The sequence below is a fragment of the Nothobranchius furzeri genome, chromosome 5, assembly GCF_043380555.1.
Source record: "Nothobranchius furzeri strain GRZ-AD chromosome 5, NfurGRZ-RIMD1, whole genome shotgun sequence".
NCBI lineage: Eukaryota > Metazoa > Chordata > Actinopteri > Cyprinodontiformes > Nothobranchiidae > Nothobranchius > Nothobranchius furzeri.
In genome coordinates, this window is record NC_091745.1 from 33,591,570 (window position 1) to 33,616,510 (window position 24,941).

General features: G+C 45.1%; 2 protein-coding genes across 6 annotated transcripts in view; one reads left to right on the forward strand and one right to left on the reverse strand.

The window, feature by feature from the left end:
• LOC129160775 (uncharacterized) overlaps window positions 1-24,941 on the reverse strand; it is a 156,215-nt gene that overhangs the window by 16,475 nt on the left and 114,799 nt on the right. Inside the window, exon 1 of one of the 4 annotated variants that reach the window (XM_070551573.1) lies at window positions 1,252-1,340. The exons of 1 other annotated variant lie outside the window; for it this stretch is intronic. The gene's annotated coding sequence lies outside the window, so the exon portion shown is untranslated. Of the gene's footprint in view, window positions 1-653; window positions 743-766; window positions 906-1,251; window positions 1,341-24,941 lie in introns of those variants that run through there. 2 more of the 4 variants (XM_070551572.1, XM_070551574.1) reach the window with 2 other exon arrangements.
• On the forward strand, window positions 144-6,092 carry LOC129156329 (uncharacterized). 2 transcript variants are annotated; one of them, XM_070551575.1, is made up of 8 exons: window positions 144-294; window positions 1,668-1,716; window positions 2,467-2,584; window positions 2,707-2,758; window positions 3,878-4,020; window positions 4,839-4,939; window positions 5,559-5,646; window positions 5,724-6,092. In XM_070551575.1, the coding sequence occupies exons 1-8, from the start codon at window positions 263-265 to the stop codon at window positions 5,858-5,860; spliced, it is 720 nt and encodes a 239-aa protein (XP_070407676.1). In that variant the 5' UTR covers window positions 144-262; the 3' UTR covers window positions 5,861-6,092. The 2 variants fall into 2 exon arrangements, with proteins under 2 accessions (XP_070407676.1, XP_070407677.1); XM_070551576.1 differs by having other exon boundaries at window positions 5,562-5,646.

The following is a 24,941-nucleotide window of genomic DNA, read 5'->3' on the forward strand; positions in this document are numbered from 1 at the left end:
CCGCTCAGACTCCATTACCCAACATCCCCAGCGCCAAGCTTCCGGTTCACGTCACCCGCCAAATCTATTTAAGGAAGTGCCGCACAACACCGACTCACGTCGGCATCAACCATCAAGCATTAACCAACCAGGTGCGAGGTCCGCACGGCTCCGCGCGGAAAAGTTGCGTCATTTTAACAACCACGCCCCTCCACCGCGCCTCCGCACGGCCCAGAATTTCCGCAACGCACACCTCGGAAAATTTCTAACCACGCGGAAAAACATGGCGGACCAGCAAGAACTACTATGGCAGAGGTTCGTAAATAGACATTTGTATGATTCAGCTCTCAGAGGTCACCGTGATCAACATGTTGTTAATAGTTCTTGGAGAGAAATAGCTCGCACTGTCGGAAAAGACGAGAACGCTGTTAAAAATGCTGAAATGCCATGTTGTAAACAGTAAGTTCTACTTCTACTATGGTGTAGTGTTGAATGCATGCTGTAGAGCTCCATGCTGCCCCGTTCAGTTTGGGAGAATATTGGCTCACCGCAGAGACAAGCCGCACAAACCATAAACACTGCGAGTTGTGAAGCGCGTTCCATCCGCGAGCCGCATCACCGCGCGGAAAGTGAATGCGTCAAGCATAAAACCAAAGTCATTGTTCGAACCGAACCTAACCCAGAGTCCAAACCAGATTGTCTCAGATCACGAAGCCTGTTCAGATCAGACCAGCCAGATCTAAGAATCCTGCCTGTTCTTAGAGACCAGCCTCAGACCAGGACTCGCCGTGTTCAGCTGTGTCACCAGGTCACCATACAGCTGCGCACTCGGCTCCCAGAACAGCGTGTCCATTCAACCCGGCGTCAGTCACTCCGCGCTTGGGTTAAAAGCCACGCCACATCCAAACTCTCGCCCAGCTCGAGTCACCCCGTTACAGCCTGCAGCAACAGTTAGGACTCCTCCCTCCCTTTTTAAAGCGTTTTCGCTTCCTAGGACATTGTGGTTGTAAAACCCCAATGTCTGAGACTCGAGTCTGGTCCCGGTGTGATCAACCAGTTTCTGCGGGAATGTAACGGCGGAACCGGTTCGCAGCAGCGCGAGTCCACCGCCCCTTCGTGTCTTACCGTTAAATGTTACATCACGTGCCACATGGACACTCACTCACGCTGCAGATTCAACAAAACTACTTTACTCTTTTCCAAATTATATCACAAGAATAATGAAGCTGCTTGCGTAAAAATCGACACAGCAAATATGCAAGTATTACTTACCATAATAAGAAGTGAACACGCCAGCTGAATACAGCTAATATTGCTTAAAACAAACAAACAAACAAACAAACGACAGATAACAATAAGCACAAATGAAATATTCTCCAAAATGCTGCTTTACAACGCTAAAAAGAAGGCAAAACCCCAAGCAAGCCTACGTAGTGCGCACTGAAACGAGTCTTGTTCAAAGACGTGAGTGGCGGTTGGATTGAAAAATATATAGCCGAATTTGAGCCAATCAGCGGGATAGAATACATCACGTGGAAAAATATCTCCCAATAAGGTTGAAGTCTTTAGAAAACACAATGCGCTAATCCTCCAATCAGTAAGGAAAATCGGAAAATTCAAAATAAACCAATAAGTTTCTTTAACGACACAGCAACGTCACGTTCGTCTCTGATTCCCGTGTTTTACAGAGGCCGCCCCCTCACGTCCAGACAGTCCAGGAGAAGAAGCCGGTATAAGGTTAGTCAATCGATGTTAAAGCTAAAGCTAGCAAAAACTAGCTACTTGCTAGCTGACTAATGTTTGTTGAAATTATCACGATTTGCAGTAAACGATGTCCGGAGAATTGTTCGAGGATGCATAGCTGTTAGCTCAGACTAGCTTTTGGCTCAGACTAACTGTTAACTCAGACTAGCACTTAGCCCAGACTAGCGTTTGGCTCAGACTAAGACTAGCTTTTGGCTCAGACTAGCGGTTTGCTCAGACTAGCGTTTGGCTCAGACTAAGACTACTTTTTGTTTCAAACTAGCGGTTAGCTCAGACTAGCTTTTAGCTCTAACTTGGCAAAAGATGGCTACCACAGATAAGTTTCATCAGCAAACACAAAAATGGCACCAACTCTGTTGGTTTTACATATTCATCTGAAATCTGTTCATTTTTTAGGTCAGTCATTCATATCGAATTACACCAGATCTTATGATTTTGCATGATCCATTATTTTGTAAATCTGATTTCAAGTTCCATGAAAAACAGTGATGTGATGTGATGAAGGGGCTTGACTGTGACCAATAACGAGACAGTTGTAGCTGAGCAATACGGGCCGTGTGATCAAGCCAAAGCTTTGGTCAAATCTAAAGGCAATAAGGAAAAGCATGAAAGTCAGCTGACTAGGTGAAAGATGTTGCAAGGAATCAAAGCAACATGCTTCTAGAGACTTGTACAGGTATCAGGTGGTGTTCTGACTGTTTCTGGTTTATTTTCTGTTTTTAGAGCATTCCCAGGTCTGGTCACAGCCCATGCCTTTTTTCAAGGAATCAGGCTCGTGATGGGACACGGACCATACGCCAAACTGGTCGTAGTCTTCCTCTTTACCTCACTGGGTTTCATGGTGAGTGTGGAATAAATCCTCACGGAACAAAAATGATTTTTGTGCGTGCGTGTGCAGTTTGACTGAGCAAGCCTATTTTTTACCCTGCAACTTCTGGAAGGAAACTTTGCTCTGTTCTGCAGCTCCACACTGGGATTCAGAAATGACTTCCAGAATATTCTACTGGTCATCATGGTGAGCGCACACACACGGCATTCTCACAGCTAGAGCAGGTCCCGTTCTCCTAGCACGGGCAGATGAAACTCTGGCCTGTGCGTTAATCAGTGTTGGGAACGTTACTTTAAAAAAGTAATTAGTTATAGTTACTGATTACTTTGTCAAAAAAGTAACTCAGTTACAAGATCATAAAAGTAACTGATTACCAACAAAAATAACTACTTAGTTACTTTTTTCATTAAAGAATGCAAGAATTACTACAATAGTGAAATATAAATGACTGTTGACTGGAACATAATAAAATGTATGTCCAAATGTTTTTTATAAACCTGAATAATTTAAATAAATAAGCACTTAACAGGAGGACCTACTAACAGGAACATTACACTTATCTAGACTATTAAAAGGTCACTGTGTGATATTTAACAAGACCCTAATCAGCTGAAATTTAAAATTGCAAATAGAAACACCTGTAAAGGTTCCCGAACCTTTAAATGGTATCTCGGTCTAGTTAAATTACAGAAATAAATGTAATTTTGCACAGTATTCTAATTTTTCCAGCTTCACATAATTGTGTTTTTAGCAGCATTTCTGTTGCTGGTAATCTAGTATCGGTTAAATAAATTAATAAAATCCTTTAAAATGACACTAGAAGAGGCACAAGCCTGATGGAGGACTTAAATGTACTAACATGGGTCAGACCCAACCACAGAAGAGCTGAAGCTGGGTGGTGAACACACACAGGTTCTAATAACACCTGAGCTCCATGTCGTTTGAGACTGATGCATCAGTGTTACAGCGGGGCTAAAGACATGATCAGGAACAGGTTACAGCTGGATGATCTAGGAAGGCAAAAGATCAGGACGTCTGAGTGGTGAACAGGTGAGCGGACCTTCGGGACGTCCCGCTGTCACGCCAAGAAGGGCACGGCTGCAGACCCGCAGATTCACTGCTGCAGATTCCCACCTACAGCAGCAAATCTGCGGCGGGTCTGCAGCCGTAGATATTCATCACGTCTTCCTCGTTCTTCATGGGCCGTGATGCTCTTGGATGAAAACATCTACCTCTAGCAGCTCCTGATCAGCTGATGACAGCTTCTACAGACCGCGCTGCTTAACGCATGCATTTCCTTATCAGTAACAGAAACGACGTCTTGACGTGGGCCGCTGCTGTAAAAAGTGAGGCGCGAACCAGAAAAGCTTCTGCCGATCACAATTCAACAACGGATTATGAAAGAACGGATAACGCTCGAAACACGCAGATTCTTCCTGATGTGAGAGGTGAGTCTCCACTTTGTTTTGGTTGTTTTGGCGTCGACATCATCCTAGCGCGCCGACACCTCTCTCTCCCTGGCTGCAGCTTTTTGAGGTTCTCTCCAAGTTCAGTGAATCCAATTATGTGATCAGAACTCCTCTAATGAGAAAGAAAACCATGACTTGCCATGTGAATCGTTTGAAGCTATTTCATGAACGTGCTACCGCTGTGACTCAGCCTTGTTTAGTCTCTGCAGAGGTTTCTCCCCCACTGCCTGATACTGTGCAAGATGATGCTGTGGCGTGGAGTTTGCTGCCCCCTGTCACCCCACGTCTCTGCAACTCCGAAGCTCTCTCCAACCTGTCGTCCAGTTTGGGTCACCTCACCTCTTCGCAACAGGAGGAGCTTTCTCATCTAATTCACTCTTTTCCGGAACTATTTTCAGACGTGTCCAGTCAGACCCACCTAATAACTCATGACATCAGCCTTACTGATTCCGTCCCCGTTCATATGCACCCTTACAGGGCTAGTCCGATGAAGAGGGAACTTATGAGAAAGGAAGTAACTTATCTATTAGAACATGGCCTAGCAAAGCCCAGCACCAGTTCCTGGAGCTCACCATGTTTACTGGAAAATAAACCTGATGGCTCATATAGGTTTGTTACTGACTACCGCAAGTTAAATGCAAAAACCGTCCCAGATTCGTTTCCTTTGCCTCGTGTAGAGAATTGTGTGGATAGTGTGGGTTCAGCTACATTTGTTACTAAACTAGATCTTCTAAAAGCCTATTGGCAGGTGCCGCTAACTCCGTTTGCATCTAAAGTGTCTGCTTTCGTCACTCCAGATAACCTGCTCCAGTACACCGTGTTGCCGTTCGGTTTGAGGAACGCCCCCGCTACTTTTCAGCGTTTTCAGCAAGAACTACTTCTTCTTCCGCCAACCATGGTGTGTGATACGGCACAATATAAATACCTTAACCCTCCACTGGGGGGCGCACACTGGGCTCCCTGTTTATTCAATTCAATAATTTATTTCACTCAAAGTTTAAATATACAAACTTCAAATTAGAATATAAGCATTTGAGTGAAATAGGGGGAGGAAGAAGAAAAAATCTTATATGACCTACCCCCTTTAACTAAGACAAGATAAATAACAAAAAGTACAAAATAGCCTTATACACAAAAAATAAACCGCTCTCTTACTTCCACAAATAATATCACTACTAAAACATTAATCCTCCATCCTAAACCCACCAAATCATACGATTTTAGCCTTTTATCTTTATACATTTTTTTTAATTGACCAGTACTTGTACATTTTTTTAATTCATCATCCAGGTTATTCCATAATTTCACACCATATGTTAACATACACATTTGCTTTAATGTAGTACGAACAAATATCCTTTTAAACTCTGGTTTCTTTCTACTCTTATCATTTTTTGGGATCAAAACAAAGAACCTTTGTAGATTAGTTGGCAGTAAATTATTTCTAGCCTTAAACATAATTAGTAAAATTTTCAAGTTAACTAAGTGTTTAATTGATGCTTTTCCTGTTTGCTCAGCAGGAAGAATCACGCCCCTCCCAGAGACACCCTCTGTCGTGGCTGGATGATGATGCAGAGATGGTGGCTGCTTGTAAATCTGTGGAAGGTATGGGGCAGAACAAATCTAATTTGCACCTTCCAAGCTTAAACAACGCACACTACAAATTTTTGTGGTCTTTTTAGACTCCCTCATCTCAAAGCAACCAACAATAGGAGCTGCAGCGACCAGGGCGTCGCCAAAGGCTCCTGCTCTACAGCGGCTGTTGGTTCTCCTGCTCCTGCTGATCCCTCTGCTTCTGCATCCCCTGCTGGTCCGATAGCTGCTTCTTCTGGCTCCACTACTCCTCCTGGTCCCTCTGCTGGCTTTTCTGCTGCTGTCCTGGACAAGGTTTTAAGGAACAGGACGGACCTTGCGATGCCAGTCTCTCGGCCTGCTGCTACTCAGCCACAGCTTCAGCCCCAGGTGAAGCCTCAATTTCAACCTCAGTCTCTGCTACAGCCTAGAAAACAGACTCCTGTGAGTTGTGAAACAGTTGTAGCCTCTTCCACCTCTACGCTATCTGAAACCCCTTGGCACACAGTCAGGCCCATTGTGCCTAAGCGGTCTCTGTTCAGTCCAGCTCCAGCCCTGCGTCGCTCCAGCCTTCTGCCAGTCTGGTGTTTCCTGAGGCCACTGCTACCTCGTCTCCATCCCCATCATGGTCCAGGGACACGCTTTACAAGTGTAAACAGGAGCTTTCCTTCTTTGGGGAGGGAAATAAATCCAGGGTGCAAAACAACCCTGTGTGCATGATCTGTGGACAGGTGACTCAAGGACACAAAAAATACAAAAGGAAGAGCTTCTGTACTGTAAAAATGATGTCCACATCAAAGGGTCTCACAGGCATTTTATTTAAAAGTTTTGAGGAGTTTATGTTGGTTCAATGTCCGTTTTACCGCGGGTGTCAATACCGACACTCTGGCACAGCGCGGTACCTCCCGGTGAGCAGGGGCTTGTCACCTGCTGTCTTTAGGAAGAGACTACTCGATGACAAACATGAAAAGTCACTACAGAGCAGTGAAATCGACTAGTTCATACAACCCCAAGTTTGTAGTGTTCGTATGTCCAATATTTTCATCAATCAGCAACTGAAGCGCTGCTACCTGCTGTTCTTTCAGTGGACTGTCAAATTCTGGAATCACAATCACAACGTCCGCAACTACTCCATATTCAGCTGCCACATCCCAGTCATTGTCCGGCTCTTGAATATCCTGATAATTGGACCAAACAAATTTAAACACCACAATTATTATCATTCCCTTATTGCATCAGTTATTAGCCAATATTGACTTGTTTAAACCTCATGTGGATAACCAAACTTTTCAAGCTATTTTACCAGCTGATCCATTTAAGCAAATGAACTTTAACATTAATTCCAAATACTTTAATTTGTTTCACATTTGATGCTGTTCACTTAGGACTCATTCCTTTTTATTTTGAATGAATTAAAAAGAAATGCACCTCAACTTACTCTGGCTGCTGGGTCGGGTGACACATCATTCCTGTGTACCATAGCTGCTCAGGAGTTTGGTTTCCTTCTGTTCTAAGAGGATAGTTGTTCCAGCCTTGAAGAAAAGCTTGTAGGTCTGCCTTCAATTTAAGAAGAAACGTCATGTGAACAGCAAAATGATCTTCTGTAAAAGAGTTAGAAATTGATTGCTGCGCCTTTGTCACACATGTTGCATGTACCTCCACACCTGTGATAAGGGATACTCTGAGTATGCCCTAGTGGTGAGACGTGTAATATAATGGTGGCCTCAGAGGGGATGCTGAGTCAGGGTGAGGTGCGGACGAGGTGACCGTTGGCGGTTTCTGGTGTCGAGGTGGTCAACGTTTCTGTTCCACAGACATGCCCTTGGCTACTGGCCAGGACGGAGCGGTGCGGAGCTGGGTTTGGAGAGAGTCGTGATGAAGCGGAGGGGATAAGGACGGAGGGCGAGCAGCTTCGCTGCGAGGGCCGAACGACGCTGCTTGCAGCTTTAATTAGGCCCGAGCAGCGAAGCGCTGCGAAGGCCTATTGTATCTGCTCCGTTTATTTTTCTTTTTTTTTCTTTTTTTTTCTTCCGCGTCTTTGGGTGGCCTTTAGGGGGTCTTAGCATATCCAAAAAGTCACCAAATTCTGGCCCAATATAGAAAGTGCGTGAAATTTACGTATTTCACTGTCAACATGAAAGTTGGTATAAAAATGTTTCAACAGCGCCCCCTGGAAAATTAAAAATACCCCTCCGCATTGACCTTTTTTCATAGTAGAGTGATGAAATTTGGTACACCTGTAGAACTCAACAATACGCACAGAAAAGCCTCTTGCACCCATGGTCAATATCAAACAGGAAGTCGGCCATTTTGGACTAAAGTGGCCATTTTTACCCCGTTTTGGCCATTTCTAGGCTCTATATTTGGTTGAACAGTTTGGTCATTTTTCGCACGATTGTCTCAAAAATAGTGTGCGATCGAACAGAAGCGATGGACGATTAAAATGAGAAAATAAAACTGACTTTTCGTAAATACTGAAGGGGCGGGACCAGGCCTCAAAGTTCGAGCACTCGCCAAAAAAATTCAAATATCTTTAATTTCATAAATAAAAGAATTACATTTAAAGTAATTTTCTATGGACAATCGTCATCGCCCCCCCGAAGACAAATGAATGGTTGATTGATGATGTCACATAAGCCCCGCCCCCTCAGGCCTTAAAAGGTCAAGTTTTACTGGGAAATTGTCCAAAATTCGCCCTTTCAACTAATCACCCCATATTTGTAGCAGGTAACTGTAGACAAGTTGGGATTGCTTGGCGTCACTTTATGGGAGTTTTCTCCAGAAGGCGGGGCTGTGGCGGCGCGGCGAAGTCAGGCGTACCGACGTGGCCTTACGTTTGCCTCCCATTTCGTCATTTCTAAAGATATCGCCACAAAACCTCTTGTGAGTGATCCTAGTCCAGCCCCCCAAAAAATTTGATGTGAACATCCGGTGGGCGTGGCCTATTTTATGAAATAGCGCCCCCTAGGACCATTAAAACTGTCAGCCCCAAGCCATGCTTTGACTGAGGATTTCGAAATTTGGTACACTAATGTGGTGTCGCAGGACCTACAAAAAAGTCTCTTGGAGCCAAGTGCAAAGTTGCACAGGAAGTCAGCCATTTTGGTCCAAGTACGTGATTTACTGGTTTTCTCACACGTTGTTTGGAGAGTGATGCTCCATCGCCCTTTTCACCAATCGCCTTCAAACATCTGCTATATACTCTTAAGACATAAAGTAAAAAATTCAACCGTCGGATTTTAAATAAGTATAAAGGTGTGGGCGTGGCTAAGCCTCAAACTTTGACCTGTCGCCACGCCACTCTTTTTTTCACAGCTCCCTATTGGACTCCTTTTACGCAATCACCAGCAATCTCTGGCAAATAAAAGCTGACAAGTTGAGGTCACTTGGTCTACAGTACTGGCAGGTTTTGAAAAAAGGCGGGGCTTTGGGAGCATAGCGAAATTCGCCATCACGCCATGGCAATACGTTTGCCTCTCATTTCTTCAATTATCGTGACATCGCCACAAAATGTCTGGTGAGTGATCCTAGTCTGACCCCCAATAGAATTGGGCAGCTGAGATTTGTGGGCGTGGCCTATATTCTGAAATATCGCCCCCTAGGACCTTTAAAACTGTCAGCCCCAAGACAAGGTTTGACTGAGGATTACGAAAATTGGTACACTCATGTAGGGTCTCTGGACCTACAAAAAAGTCTCTTGGAGCCAAGCGAAATTTCGCACAGGAGGTCGGCCATTTTGGTCCAAGTACTCGATTTAGTGGTTTTCGCACACGTTGTTTGGACATTGATGGCCCGTCGCCCTTTACACAGATCACCTTCAAACTTATGCTATGTACTTTTAAGTCAAAGGGGAAAAAATTCAACCGTCGGATTTTAAATAAGTATAAAGGTGTGGGCGTGGCTAAGCCTCAAACTTTGACCTTTCGCCATGACATTACTTGACTTAATAACTCCCATGTGCATGATCAGATCTAATTCAAACTTTGTCTGTGTGATCACTGACCACATCTCAAGACAACGACAATGTGGACAGCTGACATCACCTAAGCCCCGCCCCCTGACAACAGGAAGTCTATTGTTTTATGGTGAAATGGCCATATTTGTCCCCTCTAATTTAGTGAAAATGACACTCAGGTCATACATTGTCTTCATGATGTTTTAATGACCATTCAGATCTGATAGCTTTCCAGAAAGGGAGGGGCTTTGATGCCATGGTGAATGCTGGCGTGACGCCATGACCTTACATTTGACTGTAACTTCCACAAACGGCCTCCGATTTGCCCGAAACTGAATATGGCAATGAACAATCATGCCCTTTAGCCAATGAGGCACAAACGGTTGGTGAATGTTATATAATGTCACCAAAGCTGACCTCAATGGGACTTTTCTGTAGTTGGTCACAGCGCCACCTAGATAACGTTATCCTTCGATAACTTTAAAAAACATGGTCAGAATAGCATTAAAGTTGGTCACTGTCATCACACCACCAGTGTGGTAAAGATAGAGGATTCCCTAGTGGTGAGACATAAAATGTAATGGTGAGCTCAAAGGGGATGCTGAGTCAGGGTGAGGTGCGGACAAGGTGGCCGTTAGCCGTTTCTGGTGTTGGGGTGGTCGACGTTTGTGTTCTGCGGACGTGCCCTGGTGCCCAGGGCTGCCAGCCAGGCCGGAGCGGCGCGGAGCTGCGAGGGCCGAACGACGCTGCTTGCAGCTTTAATTACGCTTTCTTTCTTTCTTTCTTTCTTTTTTCTTCCGCGTCTTTGACTGGCCTTTAGGGGGTCTTAGCATATCCAAAAAGTCACCAAATTCTGGCCCAATATTGAAAGTTCGTGAAATTTACCTATTTCACTGGCAATGTGAAAGTTCATAAAAGAATGGCTGAACAGCGCCCCCTAGAAAGTGAAAAATACCCCTCTCCATAAAGCTTAGTTTATCGTACAGTTATGAAATTTGGTACACTTGTAGAACTCAACAATACGCACAGAAAAGCCTCTTGCATCCATGGTCAATATCAAACAGGAAGTCGGCCATTTTGGACTAAAGTGGCCATTTTGACCCTGTTTCGGCCATTTCTTGGGTCTATATTTGGTTGAACAGTTTGGTCATTTTTCGCACGATCGTCTCAAAAATAGTGTGCGATCGAACAGAAGCGACGGACGATTAAAATGAGACAATAAAATTGACTTTTCGTAAATACTGAAGGGGCGGGACCAGGCCTCAAAGTTCGAGCACTCGCCAAAAAAATTCAAATTGCTATAATTTCATAAATGAAAGAATTACAGTTAAAGTAACTTTCTATGGACAATCATCATCGCCCCCCGAAGACAAATGAATGGTCAATTGATGATGTCACATAAGCCCCGCCCCTTCAGGACTTAAAAGGTCAAGTTTTACTGGGAAATTTTCCAAAATTTGCCCTTTCAAATAATCATCCCAAATTTGTATCAGGTAACTGAAGACAAGTTGGGGTTGCTTGGCGTCACTTTATGGGAGTTTTCTGCAGAAGGCGGGGCTGTGGCGGCGCGGCGAACTCAGGCGTACCACTTAGGCCTTACGTTTGCCTCCCATTTCGTCATTTCTAGAGATATCGCCACGAAACTTCTTGTGAGTGATCCTAGTCCGGCCCCCCAAAAAATTTGATGTGAACATCCGGTGGGCGTGGCCTATTTTATGAAATAGCGCCCCCTAGGACCATTAAAACTGTCAGCCCCAAGCCATGCTTTGACTGAGGATTTCGAAATTTGGTACACTAATGTGGTGTCGCAGGACCTACAAAAAAGTCTCTTGGAGCCAAGTGCAAAGTTGCACAGGAAGTCAGCCATTTTGGTCCAAGTACGTGATTTACTGGTTTTCTCACACGTTGTTTGGAGAGTGATGCTCCATCGCCCTTTTCACCAATCGCCTTCAAACATCTGCTATATACTCTTAAGACATAAAGTAAAAAATTCAACCGTCGGATTTTAAATAAGTATAAAGGTGTGGGCGTGGCTAAGCCTCAAACTTTGACCTGTCGCCACGCCACTCTTTTTTTCACAGCTCCCTATTGGACTCCTTTTACGCAATCACCAGCAATCTCTGGCAAATAAAAGCTGACAAGTTGAGGTCACTTGGTCTACAGTACTGGCAGGTTTTGAAAAAAGGCGGGGCTTTGGGAGCATAGCGAAATTCGCCATCACGCCATGGCAATACGTTTGCCTCTCATTTCTTCAATTATCGTGACATCGCCACAAAATGTCTGGTGAGTGATCCTAGTCTGACCCCCAATAGAATTGGGCAGCTGAGATTTGTGGGCGTGGCCTATATTCTGAAATATCGCCCCCTAGGACCTTTAAAACTGTCAGCCCCAAGACAAGGTTTGACTGAGGATTACGAAAATTGGTACACTCATGTAGGGTCTCTGGACCTACAAAAAAGTCTCTTGGAGCCAAGCGAAATTTCGCACAGGAGGTCGGCCATTTTGGTCCAAGTACTCGATTTAGTGGTTTTCGCACACGTTGTTTGGACATTGATGGCCCGTCGCCCTTTACACAGATCACCTTCAAACTTATGCTATGTACTTTTAAGTCAAAGGGGAAAAAATTCAACCGTCGGATTTTAAATAAGTATAAAGGTGTGGGCGTGGCTAAGCCTCAAACTTTGACCTTTCGCCATGACATTACTTGACTTAATAACTCCCATGTGCATGATCAGATCTAATTCAAACTTTGTCTGTGTGATCACTGACCACATCTCAAGACAACGACAATGTGGACAGCTGACATCACCTAAGCCCCGCCCCCTGACAACAGGAAGTCTATTGTTTTATGGTGAAATGGCCATATTTGTCCCCTCTAATTTAGTGAAAATGACACTCAGGTCATACATTGTCTTCATGATGTTTTAATGACCATTCAGATCTGATAGCTTTCCAGAAAGGGAGGGGCTTTGATGCCATGGTGAATGCTGGCGTGACGCCATGACCTTACATTTGACTGTAACTTCCACAAACGGCCTCCGATTTGCCCGAAACTGAATATGGCAATGAACAATCATGCCCTTTAGCCAATGAGGCACAAACGGTTGGTGAATGTTATATAATGTCACCAAAGCTGACCTCAATGGGACTTTTCTGTAGTTGGTCACAGCGCCACCTAGATAACGTTATCCTTCGATAACTTTAAAAAACATGGTCAGAATAGCATTAAAGTTGGTCACTGTCATCACACCACCAGTGTGGTAAAGATAGAGGATTCCCTAGTGGTGAGACATAAAATGTAATGGTGAGCTCAAAGGGGATGCTGAGTCAGGGTGAGGTGCGGACAAGGTGGCCGTTAGCCGTTTCTGGTGTTGGGGTGGTCGACGTTTGTGTTCTGCGGACGTGCCCTGGTGCCCAGGGCTGCCAGCCAGGCCGGAGCGGCGCGGAGCTGCGAGGGCCGAACGACGCTGCTTGCAGCTTTAATTACGCTTTCTTTCTTTCTTTCTTTCTTTTTTCTTCCGCGTCTTTGACTGGCCTTTAGGGGGTCTTAGCATATCCAAAAAGTCACCAAATTCTGGCCCAATATTGAAAGTTTGTGAAATTTACCTATTTCACTGGCAATGTGAAAGTTCATAAAAGAATGGCTGAACAGCGCCCCCTAGAAAGTGAAAAATACCCCTCTCCATAAAGCTTAGTTTATCGTACAGTTATGAAATTTGGTACACTTGTAGAACTCAACAATACGCACAGAAAAGCCTCTTGCATCCATGGTCAATATCAAACAGGAAGTCGGCCATTTTGGACTAAAGTGGCCATTTTGACCCTGTTTCGGCCATTTCTTGGGTCTATATTTGGTTGAACAGTTTGGTCATTTTTCGCACGATCGTCTCAAAAATAGTGTGCGATCGAACAGAAGCGACGGACGATTAAAATGAGACAATAAAATTGACTTTTCGTAAATACTGAAGGGGCGGGACCAGGCCTCAAAGTTCGAGCACTCGCCAAAAAAATTCAAATTGCTATAATTTCATAAATGAAAGAATTACAGTTAAAGTAACTTTCTATGGACAATCATCATCGCCCCCCGAAGACAAATGAATGGTCAATTGATGATGTCACATAAGCCCCGCCCCTTCAGGACTTAAAAGGTCAAGTTTTACTGGGAAATTTTCCAAAATTTGCCCTTTCAAATAATCATCCCAAATTTGTATCAGGTAACTGAAGACAAGTTGGGGTTGCTTGGCGTCACTTTATGGGAGTTTTCTGCAGAAGGCGGGGCTGTGGCGGCGCGGCGAACTCAGGCGTACCACTTAGGCCTTACGTTTGCCTCCCATTTCGTCATTTCTAGAGATATCGCCACGAAACTTCTTGTGAGTGATCCTAGTCCGGCCCCCCAAAAAATCTGATGTGACATTCCGGTGGGCGTGGTCTATTTGCTGAAATAGCGCCCCCTAGGACCATTAAAACTGACAGCCCCAAGCCATGCTTTGACTGAGGATTACGAAATGTGGTACACTAATGTGGTGTCTCAGGACCTACAAAAAAGTCTCTTGGAGCCAAGTGCAAAGTCGCACAGGAAGTCAGCCATTTTGGTCCAAGTGCGTGATTTAGTGGTTTTCGCACACGTTGTTTGGAGAGTGATGCTCCGTCGCCCTTTTCACCAATCGCCTTCACACTTCTGCTATATACTCTTAAGACATAGATGAAAAAATTCAACCGTCGGATTTTAAATAAGTATAAAGGTGTGGGCGTGGCTAAGCCTCAAACTCTGACTTGTCGCCACGCCACTCTTTTTTTCACAGCTCCCTATTGGACTCCTTTTATCCAATCACCACCAAACAGTGGCAAATAGCAGCAGACAAGTTGAGGTCACTAGGTCTATAGTACTGGCAGGTTTCGAATAAAGGCGGGGCTTTGGGAGCATGGCGAAATTCGCCATCACGCCATGGAAATACGTTTGTCTCTCATTTCTTCAATCATTGTGACATTGCCACACAATTTCTGATGAGTGATCCTACTCTGACCCCTAATATAATTGGACAGCTGAAGTTTGTGGGCGTGGCCTATTTTCCAAAACAGTGCCCCCTAGGACTATTAAAACAGTCAGCCCCAAGCCATGCTTTGACTGAGGATCACAAAATTTGGCACACTAATGTAGTGTCTCAGGACCTACAAAAAAGTCTCTTGGAGCCAAGCGCAATGTCGCACAGGAGGTCGGCCATTTTGGTGCAATTACTCAATTTAGTGGTTTTCGCACACGTTATAAGGAGAATGATATCTCCTCGCCCTTTCCACCGATCACCTTCAAACTCCTGCTATATACTCTTAAGACATAGAGGAAAAAATTCAACCGTCGGATTTTAAATAAGTATAAAGGTATGGGCGTGGCTAAGCCTCAAACTTTGACCAGTCGCCATTACTTTATTTGACTTAATAACTCCCATGTGCATGATCAGATCAATTTCATACTTTGTCTGTGTGATCACTGACCACATCTGAAGACAGTGACAATGTGGACAGCTGACATCACCTAAGCCCCGCCCCCTGACTAAAGGAAGTCTATTGTTTTATGGTGAACTGCCCATATTTGTCCCCTCTAATTTAGTCAAGATGACACTAAGGTCATGCACTGTCTTCATGATGTTGTAATGACCATTCAGATCTGATAGCTTTTCAGAAAGTGAGGGGCTTTGATGCCATGGCGATTTCTGGCGTGACGCTGTGACCTTACGTTTGACTGTAACTTCCACAAACAGCCTCCGATTTGCCCGAGACTGAACATCACATCACCAGTGTGGTAAAGATAGAGTATCTCCTAGGGGTGAGACATGTAATGGTGGGCTCAGAAGGGATGCTGAGTCAGGGTGAGGTGTGGACGAGGAGGCCTTTCACGGTTTCCGGTGTTGGGGTGGCTGACTTTCTGTTCCGACAGGCATGCCCTGATGCCCTCGGCTGCCGGCCAGGATGGAGAAGCGCGGAGCCAGGTTTGGAGAGCGTCGGGGATGGAGCGGAGGGGGTGCTGAAGGAGGGCGAGCAGCTTCGCTGCGAGGGCCGAACGACGCTGCTTGCAGCTTTAATTAGGCCCGAGCAGTGAAGCTGCGAAGGCCTATTGTATCTGCTCCGTTTATTATTAGGCCCGAGCAGCGAAAGCGCTGCGAAGGCCTCTTGTTTTTGCTCTGTTTATTATTATTTATTATTCCGGTGCCCCTTTGAACGGCTTTTTGGGGACCTTAACATACCCCAAAACTCACAATATTTTGCAAACTTGTCAGGCCTGGTGAAAAATTTGATATTTTAAAGGTCCCAAAAAAATCGCAAAGAAAATGGCTGAACAGCGCCCCCTAGAAAGTGAAAAAAACCCCTCTCCTTAAAGCTTAGTTTATCGTACAGTTATGAAATTTGGTACACTTGTAGTACTCAACAGTCCGCACAGAAAAGTCTCTTGCAAGCATGGTCAATATCAAACAGGAAGTCGGCCATTTTGGGTTGAAATGGCGATTTTTAGCCGTTTTTGCCGTTTTTAGGGTCCGTTTCTGATTGGATTGTTCGATCATTTTTCGCACGATCGTCTCAAAAATTGTGTAAAATTGCTCAGAAGGGATGGGCGAACAAAATGAGATGAGGATTCTGAGTTTTCGTATATGTTGAAGGGGCGGGGCCAGGCCTCAAAGTTTGACTACTCGCCAAAAATATTTAAATTGCTATAACTTCAAAACTGAAAGGAATAGAGTTACCAAACTTTCTGTGGTCATTCGTCATCCACCCACAAAGTAAACTGAATGGTCGGATTATGACATCACACAAGCCCCGCCCCCTCAGGACCAAAAAGATCAAGTTTTACTGTGAAAGGTCCCAAATTGCCCCATTTCACTTAATCATCACGAATTTGTAGCTGGTAACTCAAGACAAGTGGGAGTTGCTTTGCGTCACTTTATGGGAGTTTTCGGCAGAGGGCGGGGCTTTGGCGGCGCAGCGAATTCAGGCGTACCGCCGTGGCCTTACGTTTGCCTCCCATTTCGTCATTTCTAGAGATATCGTCACGAAACTTCTTGTGAGTGATCCTAGTCCGGCCCCCCAAAAGATCTGATGTCAATATCCAGTGGGCGTGGCCTATTTTCTGAAATAGCGCCCCCTAGGACCATTAAAACTGTCAGCCCCAAGCCATGCTTTGACTGAGGATTACGAAATTTGGTACACTAATGTGGTGTCTCAGGACCTACAAAAAAGTCTCTTGGAGCCAAGTGCAAAGTCGCACAGGAAGTCGGCCATTTTGGTCCAAGTGCGCAATTTAGTGGTTTTCGCACACGTTGTTAGGAGAGTGATGCTCCGTCGCCCTTTTCACCAATCGCCTTCAAACTTCTGCTATATACTCTTAAGACATAGAGGAAAAAATTCAACCGTCGGATTTTAAATAAGTATAAAGGTGTGGGCGTGGCTAAGCCTCAAACTTTGACCTTTCTCCAGGCCACTCTTTTTTTCACAGCTCCCTATTGGACTCCTTTTACCCAATCACCAGGAATCTCTGGTAAATATCAGCAGACACGTTGAGGTCACTTGGTCTCCAGTACTGGAAGGTTTTGAAAAAATGCGGGGCTTTGGGAGCATGGCGAAATTCGCCATCACGCCATGGAAATACGTTTGCCTCTCATTTCTTCATTTATCGTGATATCACCTCGAAATTTGTTGCGAGTGATCCTAGTCTGACCCCCAATAGACATGGTCAGCTTAAGTTTGTGGGCGTGGCCTATTTTCTGAATTAGCGCCCCCTAGGACCATTAAAACTGTCAGCCCCAAGCCATGCTTTGACTGAGGATTACGAAATTTGGTACACCAATGTGGTGTCTCAGGACCTACAAAAAAGTCTCTTGGAGCCAAGTGCAAAGTTGCATAGGAAGTCGGCCATTTTGGTCCAAGTACTCGATTTAGTGGTTTTCGCACACGTTGTTTGGAGAGTGATGCTCCGTCGACCTTTTCACCAATCGCCTTGTAACTTCTGCTAGATACTCTTAAGATATAGTGGAATAAATTCAACCGTCGGATTTTAAATAAGTATAAAGGTGTGGGCGTGGCTAAGCCTCAAACGTTGACCTTTCGCCATTACATTACTTGACTTAATAACTCCCATGTGCACAATCAGATCTATATCAAACTTTGTCTGTGTGATCACTGACCACATCTTAAGGCAACGTCATTATGGACAGCTGACATCACCTAAGCCCCGCCCCCTGACAACAGGAAGTCTATTGTTTTATGGTGAAATGCCCATATTTGTCCCCTCTAATTTAGTCAACATGACACTGAGGTCATGCACTGTCTTCATGATGTTGTAATGACCATTCAGATCTGATAGCTTTCCAGATAGGGAGGGGCTTTGATGCCATGGTGAATTCTGGCATGACGTCGTGACCTTACAATTCAATTTAATGGTGAGCTCAGAGGGGATGCTGAGTCAGGGTGAGGTGCGGACTAGGAGGCCATTTGCGGTTTCTGGTGTCGGGGTGGGTGACGTTTCTGTTCTGCCAGACGTGCCCTGGTGCCCCGGGCTGCCGGCCAGGCCGGAGCGGCGCGGAGCTGCGAGGGCCGAACGACGCTGCTTGCAGCTTTAATTAGGCCCGAGCAGTGAAGCTGCGAAGGCCTATTGTATCTGCTCCGTTTATTATTATTATTATTTATTATTATTATTAGGCCCGAGCAGTGAAGCTGCGAAGGCCTATTGTATCTGCTCCGTTTATTATTTTTTTTTTTTCTTTCTTTTTTTTTCTTCCGCGTCTTTGGATGGCCTTTAGGGGGTCTTAGCATATCCAAAAAGTCACCAAATTCTGGCCCAATATAGAAAGTGCGTGAAATTTACGTATTTCACTGGCAACCTGAAAGTTGGTAAAAAAATGTTTCAACAGCACCCCCTGGAAAATTAAAAATACCCCTCCGCTTTGACCTTTTTTCATAGTAGAGTGATGAAATTTGGTACACTTGTAGAACTCAACAATACGCACAGAAAAGCCTCTTGCACCCATGGTCAATATCAAACAGGAAGTCGGCCATTTTGGACTAAAGTGGCCATTTTGACCCCGTTTTGGCCATTTCTAGGGTCTATATTTGGTTTAACAGTTTGGTCATTTTTCGCACGATCGTCTCAAAAATAGTGTGCGATCGAACAGAAGCGATGGACGATTAAAATGAGACAATAAAATTGACTTTTCGTAAATACTGAAGGGGCGGGACCAGGCCTCAAAGTTCGAGCACTCGCCAAAAAAATTCAAATTGCTATAGATTCATAAATGAAAGAATTACAGTTAAAGAAATGTTCTAAGGACAATCGTCGTTGCCCTCCGAAGACAAATGAATGGTCGATTGATGATGTCACATAAGCCCCGCCCCCTCAGGACTTAAAAGGTCAAGATTTACTGGGAAATTTTCCAAAATTCGCCCTTTCCAATAATCACCCCAAATTTGTAGCGGGTAACTGAAGACAAGTTGGGGTTGCTTGGCGTCACTTTATGGGAGTTTTCTCCAGAAGGCGGGGCTGTGGCGGCGCGGCGAAGTCAGGCGTACCGCTTAGGCCTTACGTTTGCCTCCCATTTCGTCATTTCTAGAGATATCGCCACAAAACCTCTTGGGAGTGATCCTAGTTCAGCCCCCCACAAAATGTGATGTGAACATCCGGTGGGCGTGGCCTATTTTCTGAAATAGCGCCCCCTAGGACCATTAAAACTGTCAGCCCCAAGTCATGCTTTGACTGAGCATTATGAAATTTGGCACACTAATGTGTTGTCTCAGGACCTAGAAAAAAGTCTCTTGGAGCCAAGTGCAAAGTCGCACAGGAAGTCGGCCATTTTGGTCCAAGTACTCGATTTAGTGGTTTTCGCACACGTTGTTTGGAGAGTCATGCTCCATCGCCCTTTTCACCAATCGCCTTCAAACTTCTGCTATAGACTCTTAAGACATAAAGGAAAAAATTCAACCGTCGGATTTTAAATAAGTATTAAGGTGTGGGCGTGGCTAAGCCTCAAACTTTGACCTGTCACCACTCCACTCTTTTTTTCACAGCTACCTATTGGACTCCTTTTACCCAATCGCCAGCAATCTCTGGCGAATAGCAGCTGACAAGTTGAGGTCACTTAGTCTCCAGTACTGGCAGGTTTTGAAAAAAGGCGGGGCTTTGGGAGCATGGCAAAATTCACCATCACGCCATGGCAATACGTTTGTCTCTCATTTCTTCAATTATCGTGCCATCACCACAAAATGTCTGGTGAGTGTTCCTAGTCTGACCCCCAATAGATTTGGACAGCTGTAGTTTGTGGGCGTGGCCTATTTTCTGAAATGGCGCCCTCTAGGACCATTAAAACTGTCAGCCCCTAGCCATGCTTTGACTGAGGAGTACGAAATCTGGTACACTAATGTGGTGTCTCCGGTCCTACAAAAAAGTCTCTTGGAGCCAAGTGCAAAGTCGCACAGGAAGTCGGCCATTTTGGTCCAAGTAGTCGATTTAGTGGTTTTCGCACACGTTGTTTGGAGAGTGTTACACCATTGCCCTTTTCACCAATCACCTTCAAACTTCTGCTATAGACTCTTAAGACAAAGGGGAAAAAATTCAACCTACGGATTTTAAATAAGTATAAAGGTGTGGGCGTGGCTAAGCCTCAAACTTTGACCTGTCGCCACGCCACTCTTTTTTTCACAGCTCCCTATTGGACTCCTTTTAACCAATCACCAGCAATCACTGGCAAATAGCAGCAGACAAGTTGAGGTCACTTGGTCTATAGTACTGGCAGGTTTCGAATAAAGGCGGGGCTTTGGGAGCATGGCGAAATTCGCCATCACGCCATGGAAATACGTTTGTCTCTCATTTCTTCAATCATTGTGACATCGCCACACAATTTCTGATGAGTGATCCTACTCTGACCCCTAATAGAATTGGACAGCTGAAGTTTGTGGGCATGGCCTATTTTCTGAAATAGCGCCCCCTAGGACCATTAAAACTGTCAGCCCCAAGCCGTGCTTTGACTGAGGATCACGAAATTTGGCACTCTAATGTAGTGTCTCAGGACCTACAAAAAAGTCTCTTGGAGCCAAGCGCAATGTCGCACAGGAGGTCGGCCATTTTGGTCCAAGTACTCGATTTAGTGGTTTTCGCACACGTTATTAGGAGAATGATGTCTCGTCGCCCTTTCCACCGATCACCTTCAAACTCTTGCTATATACTCTTAAGACATAGAGGAAAAGATTCAACCGTCGGATTTTAAATAAGTATAAAGGTGTGGGCGTGGCTAAGCCTCAAACTTTGACCAGTCGCCATTACGTTACTTGACTCAATAACTCCCTTGTGCATGATCAGATCAATTTCAAACTTTGTCCGTGTGATCACTGACCACATCTGAAGACAGTGACAATGTGGACAGCTGGCATCACCTAAGCCCCGCCCCCTGACTACAGGAAGTCTTCTGTTTTATGGTGAAATGCCCATATTTGTCCCCTCTAATTTAGTCAACATGACACTAAGGTCATGCACTGTCTTCATGATGTTGTAATGACTATTCAGATCTGATAGCTTTTCAGAAAGGGAGGAGCTTTGATGCCATGGCGATTTCTGGCGTGACGCTGTGACCTTACGTTTGACTGTAACTTCCACAAACAGCCTCCGATTTGCCAGAGACTGAACATCACATCACCAGTGTGGTAAAGATAGAGTATCTCCTAGTGGTGAGACGTGTAATGCTGGGCTCAGAGGGGATGCTGAATCAGGGTGAGGTGTGGACGAGGAGGCCGTTCACGGTTTCTGGTGTCGGGGTGGTTGACTTTCTGTTCTGCCAGACGTGCCCTGGTGCCCCCGGCTGCCGGCCAGGATGGACAAGCGCGGAGCTGGGTTTGGAGAGCGTCGGGGATGGAGCGGAGGGGGTGCGGAAGGAGGGCGAGCAGCTTCGCTGCGAGGGCCGAACGACGCTGCTTGCAGCTTTAATTTTTTTTTTTTCTTTCTTTTTTTTTCTTCCGCGTCTTTGGATGGCTTTTAGGGGTTCTTAGCATATCCAAAAACTCACCAAATTCTGGGCCAATATAGAAAGTGTGTGAAATTTACGTATTTCACTGGCAACGTGAAAGTTGGTAAAAAAGTGTTTCGACAGCGCCCCCTGGAAAATTAAAAATACCCCTCTGCTTTGACCTTTTTTCATAGTAGAGTTATGAAATTTGGTACACTTATAGAACTCAACAATACGCACAGAAAAGCCTCTTGCACCCATGGTCAATATCAAACAGGAAGTCGGCCATTTTGGACTAAAGTGGCCATTTTGACCCCGTTTTGGCCATTTCTAGGGTCTATATTTGGTTGAACAGTTTGGTCATTTTTCGCACGATCGTCTCAAAAATAGTGTGCGATCGAACAGAAGCGATGGACGATTAAAATGAGACAATAAAATTGACTTTTCGTAAATACTGAAGGGGCGGGACCAGGCCTCAAAGTTCGAGCACTCGCCAAAAAAATTCAAATTGCTATAATTTCATAAATGAAAGAATTACAGTTAAAGTAACTTCCTGTGGACAATTGTCATCGCCCCCCGAAGACAAATGAATGGTCGATTGATGATGTCACATAAGTCCCGCCCCCTCAGGACTTAAAAGGTCAAGTTTTACTGGGAAATTTTCCAAAATTCGCCCTTTCAAATAATCAACCCAAATTTGTAGCAGATAACTGAAGACAAGTTGGGGTTGCTTGGCGTCACTTTATGGGAGTTTTCTGCAGAAGGCGGGGCTGTGGCGGCGCGGCGAAGTCAGGCGTACCGTCGTGGCCTTACGTTTGCCTCCCATTTAGTCATTTCTAGAGATATCGCCACAAAACGTCTTGTGAGTGATCCTAGTCCGGCCCCCCAAAATATCTCATGTGAACATCTGGTGGGCGTGGCCTATTTTCTGAAATAGCGCCCCCTAGGTCCATTAAAACTGTCAGCCCCAAGTCATGCTTTGACTGAGGATTATGAAATTTGGCATACTAATGTGGTGTCTCAGGACCTACAAAAAAGTCTCTTGGAGCCAAGTGCAAAGTCGCACAGGAAGTCAGCCATTTTGGTCCAAGTACTCGATTTAGTGGTTTTCGCACACGTTGTTTGGAGAGTGATGCTCCATCGCCCTTTTCACCAATCGCCTTCAAACTTCTGCTATATACTCTTAAGACATAAAGGAAAAAATTCAACCGTCGGATTTTAAATAAGTATAAAGGTGTGGGTGTGGCTAAGCCTCAAACTTTGACCTGTCGCCACGCCACTCTTTTTTTCACAGCTACCTATTGGACTCCTTTTACCCAATCTCCAGCAATCTCTGGCGAATAGCAGCTGACAAGTTGAGGTCACTTAGTCTCCAGTACTGGCAGGTTTTGAAAAAAGGCGAGGCTTTGGGAGCATGGCAAAATTCACCATCACGCCATGGCAATACGTTTGCCTCTCATTTCTTCAATTATCGTGCCATCGCCACAAAATGTCTGGTGAGTGATCCTAGTCTGACCCCCAATAGATTTAGACAGCTGTAATTTGTGGGCGTGGCCTATTTTCTGAAATGGCACCCCCTAGGACCATTAAAACTGTCAGCCCCTAGCCATGCTTTGACTGAGGAGTACGAAATCTGGTACACTAATGTGGTGTCTCCGGACCTACAAAAAAGTCTATTGGAGCCAAGTGCAAAGTCGCACAGGAAGTCGGCCATTTTGGTCCAAGTACTCGATTTAGTGGTTTTCGCACACGTTGTTTGGAGAGTGTTGCACCATTGCCCTTTTCACCAATCGCCTTCAAACTTCTGCTATATACTCTTAAGACAAAGGGGGAAAAAATCAACCGTCGGATTTTAAATAAGTACAAAGGTGTGGGCGTGGCTAAGCCTCAAACTTTTACCTTTCGCCATTACATTACTTGACTTAACAACTCCCATGTGCATGATCAGATCAATTTCAAACTTTGTCTGTGTGATCACTGACCACATCTGAAGACAGTGACAATGTGGACAGATGACATCACCTAAGCCCCGCCCCCTGACTACAGGAAGTCTACTGTTTTATGGTGAAATGCCCTTATTTGTCCCCTCTAATTTACTCAACATGACACTAAGGTCATGCACTGTCTTCATGATGTTGTAATGACCATTCAGATCTGAAAGCTTTTCAGAAAGGGAGGGACTTTGATGCCATGGCGATTTCTGGCATGACGCTGTGACCTTATGTTTCACTGTAACTTCCACAAACAGCCTCCGATTTGCCCGAGACTGAACATCACATCACCAGTGTGGTAAAGATAGCGTATCTCCTAGTGGTGAGACGTGTAATGGTGGGCTCAGAGGGGATGCTGAGTCAGGGTGAGGTGTGGACGAGGAGGCCGTTCACGGTTTCTGTTGTCGGGTTGGACTTTCTGTTCTGCCAGACGTGCCCTGGTGCCCCCGGCTGCTGGCCAGGACGGAGCAGCGCGGAGCTGGGTTTGGAGAGTGTCGGGTATGGAGCGGAGGGGGTGCGGACGGAGGGCGAGCAGCATCGCTGCGAGGGCCGAACGACGCTGCTTGCAGCTTTAATTATTAGGCCCGAGCAGCGAAAGCGCTGCGAAGGCCTCTTGTTAGGCCCGAGCAGCAAAGCGCTGCGAAGGCCTCTTGTTTTTGCTCTGTTTATTATTATTAGGCCCGAGCAGCGAAAGCGCTGTGAAGGCCTCTTGTTTTTGCTCTGTTTATTATTTTTTATTATTCCGTGTCCGCTTTGAACGGCTTTTTGGAGACCTTAACATACCCCAAAACTCTCAATATTTTGCACACTTGTCAGGCCTGGTGAAAAATTTGATATTTTAAAGGTCCCAAAAAAATCGCAAAGAAAATGGCTGAACAGCGCCCCCTAGAAAGTGAAAAAAAACCCTCTCCATAAAGCTTAGTTTATCGTACAGTTATGAAATTTGGTACACTTGTAGTACTCAACAGTCCGCACAGAAAAGTCCCTTGCAAGCATGGTCAATATCAAACAGGAAGTCGGCCATTTTGGGTTGAAATGGCGATTTTTTGCCGTTTTTGCCGTTTTTAGGGTCCGTTTCTGATTGGATTGCTCGATCATTTTTCGCACGATCAACTCAAAAATTGTGTAAAATTGCTCAGAAGGGATGGGCGAACAAAATGAGACAAGGATTCTGACTTTTCGTATATGTTGAAGGGGCGGGGCAAGGCCTCGAAGTTTGACTACTCGCCAAAAAAATTTAAATTGCTATAACTTCATAACTGAATGGAGTAGAGTTACCAAACTTTCTGTGGTCATTTGTCATCCACCCACAAAGTAAGTTGAATAGTCGGATGATGACATCACACAAGCCCCGCCCCCTCAGGACCAAAAAGGTCAAGTTTTACTGTGAAAGGTCCCAAATGGCCC

Excerpts from the sequence above, each read along its gene's own strand:
- LOC129156329 (XM_070551575.1), top strand. The coding sequence starts at position 263 with ATGGCGGACCAGCAAGAACTACTATGGCAGAG. Across the intron at positions 2,585-2,706 it reads TTACCTCACTGGGTTTCATG|CTCCACACTGGGATTCAGAA; the intron begins GTGAGTGTGGAA and ends TCTGTTCTGCAG. Across the intron at positions 4,940-5,558 it reads TTCTTCTTCCGCCAACCATG|CAGGAAGAATCACGCCCCTC; the intron begins GTGTGTGATACG and ends CTGTTTGCTCAG.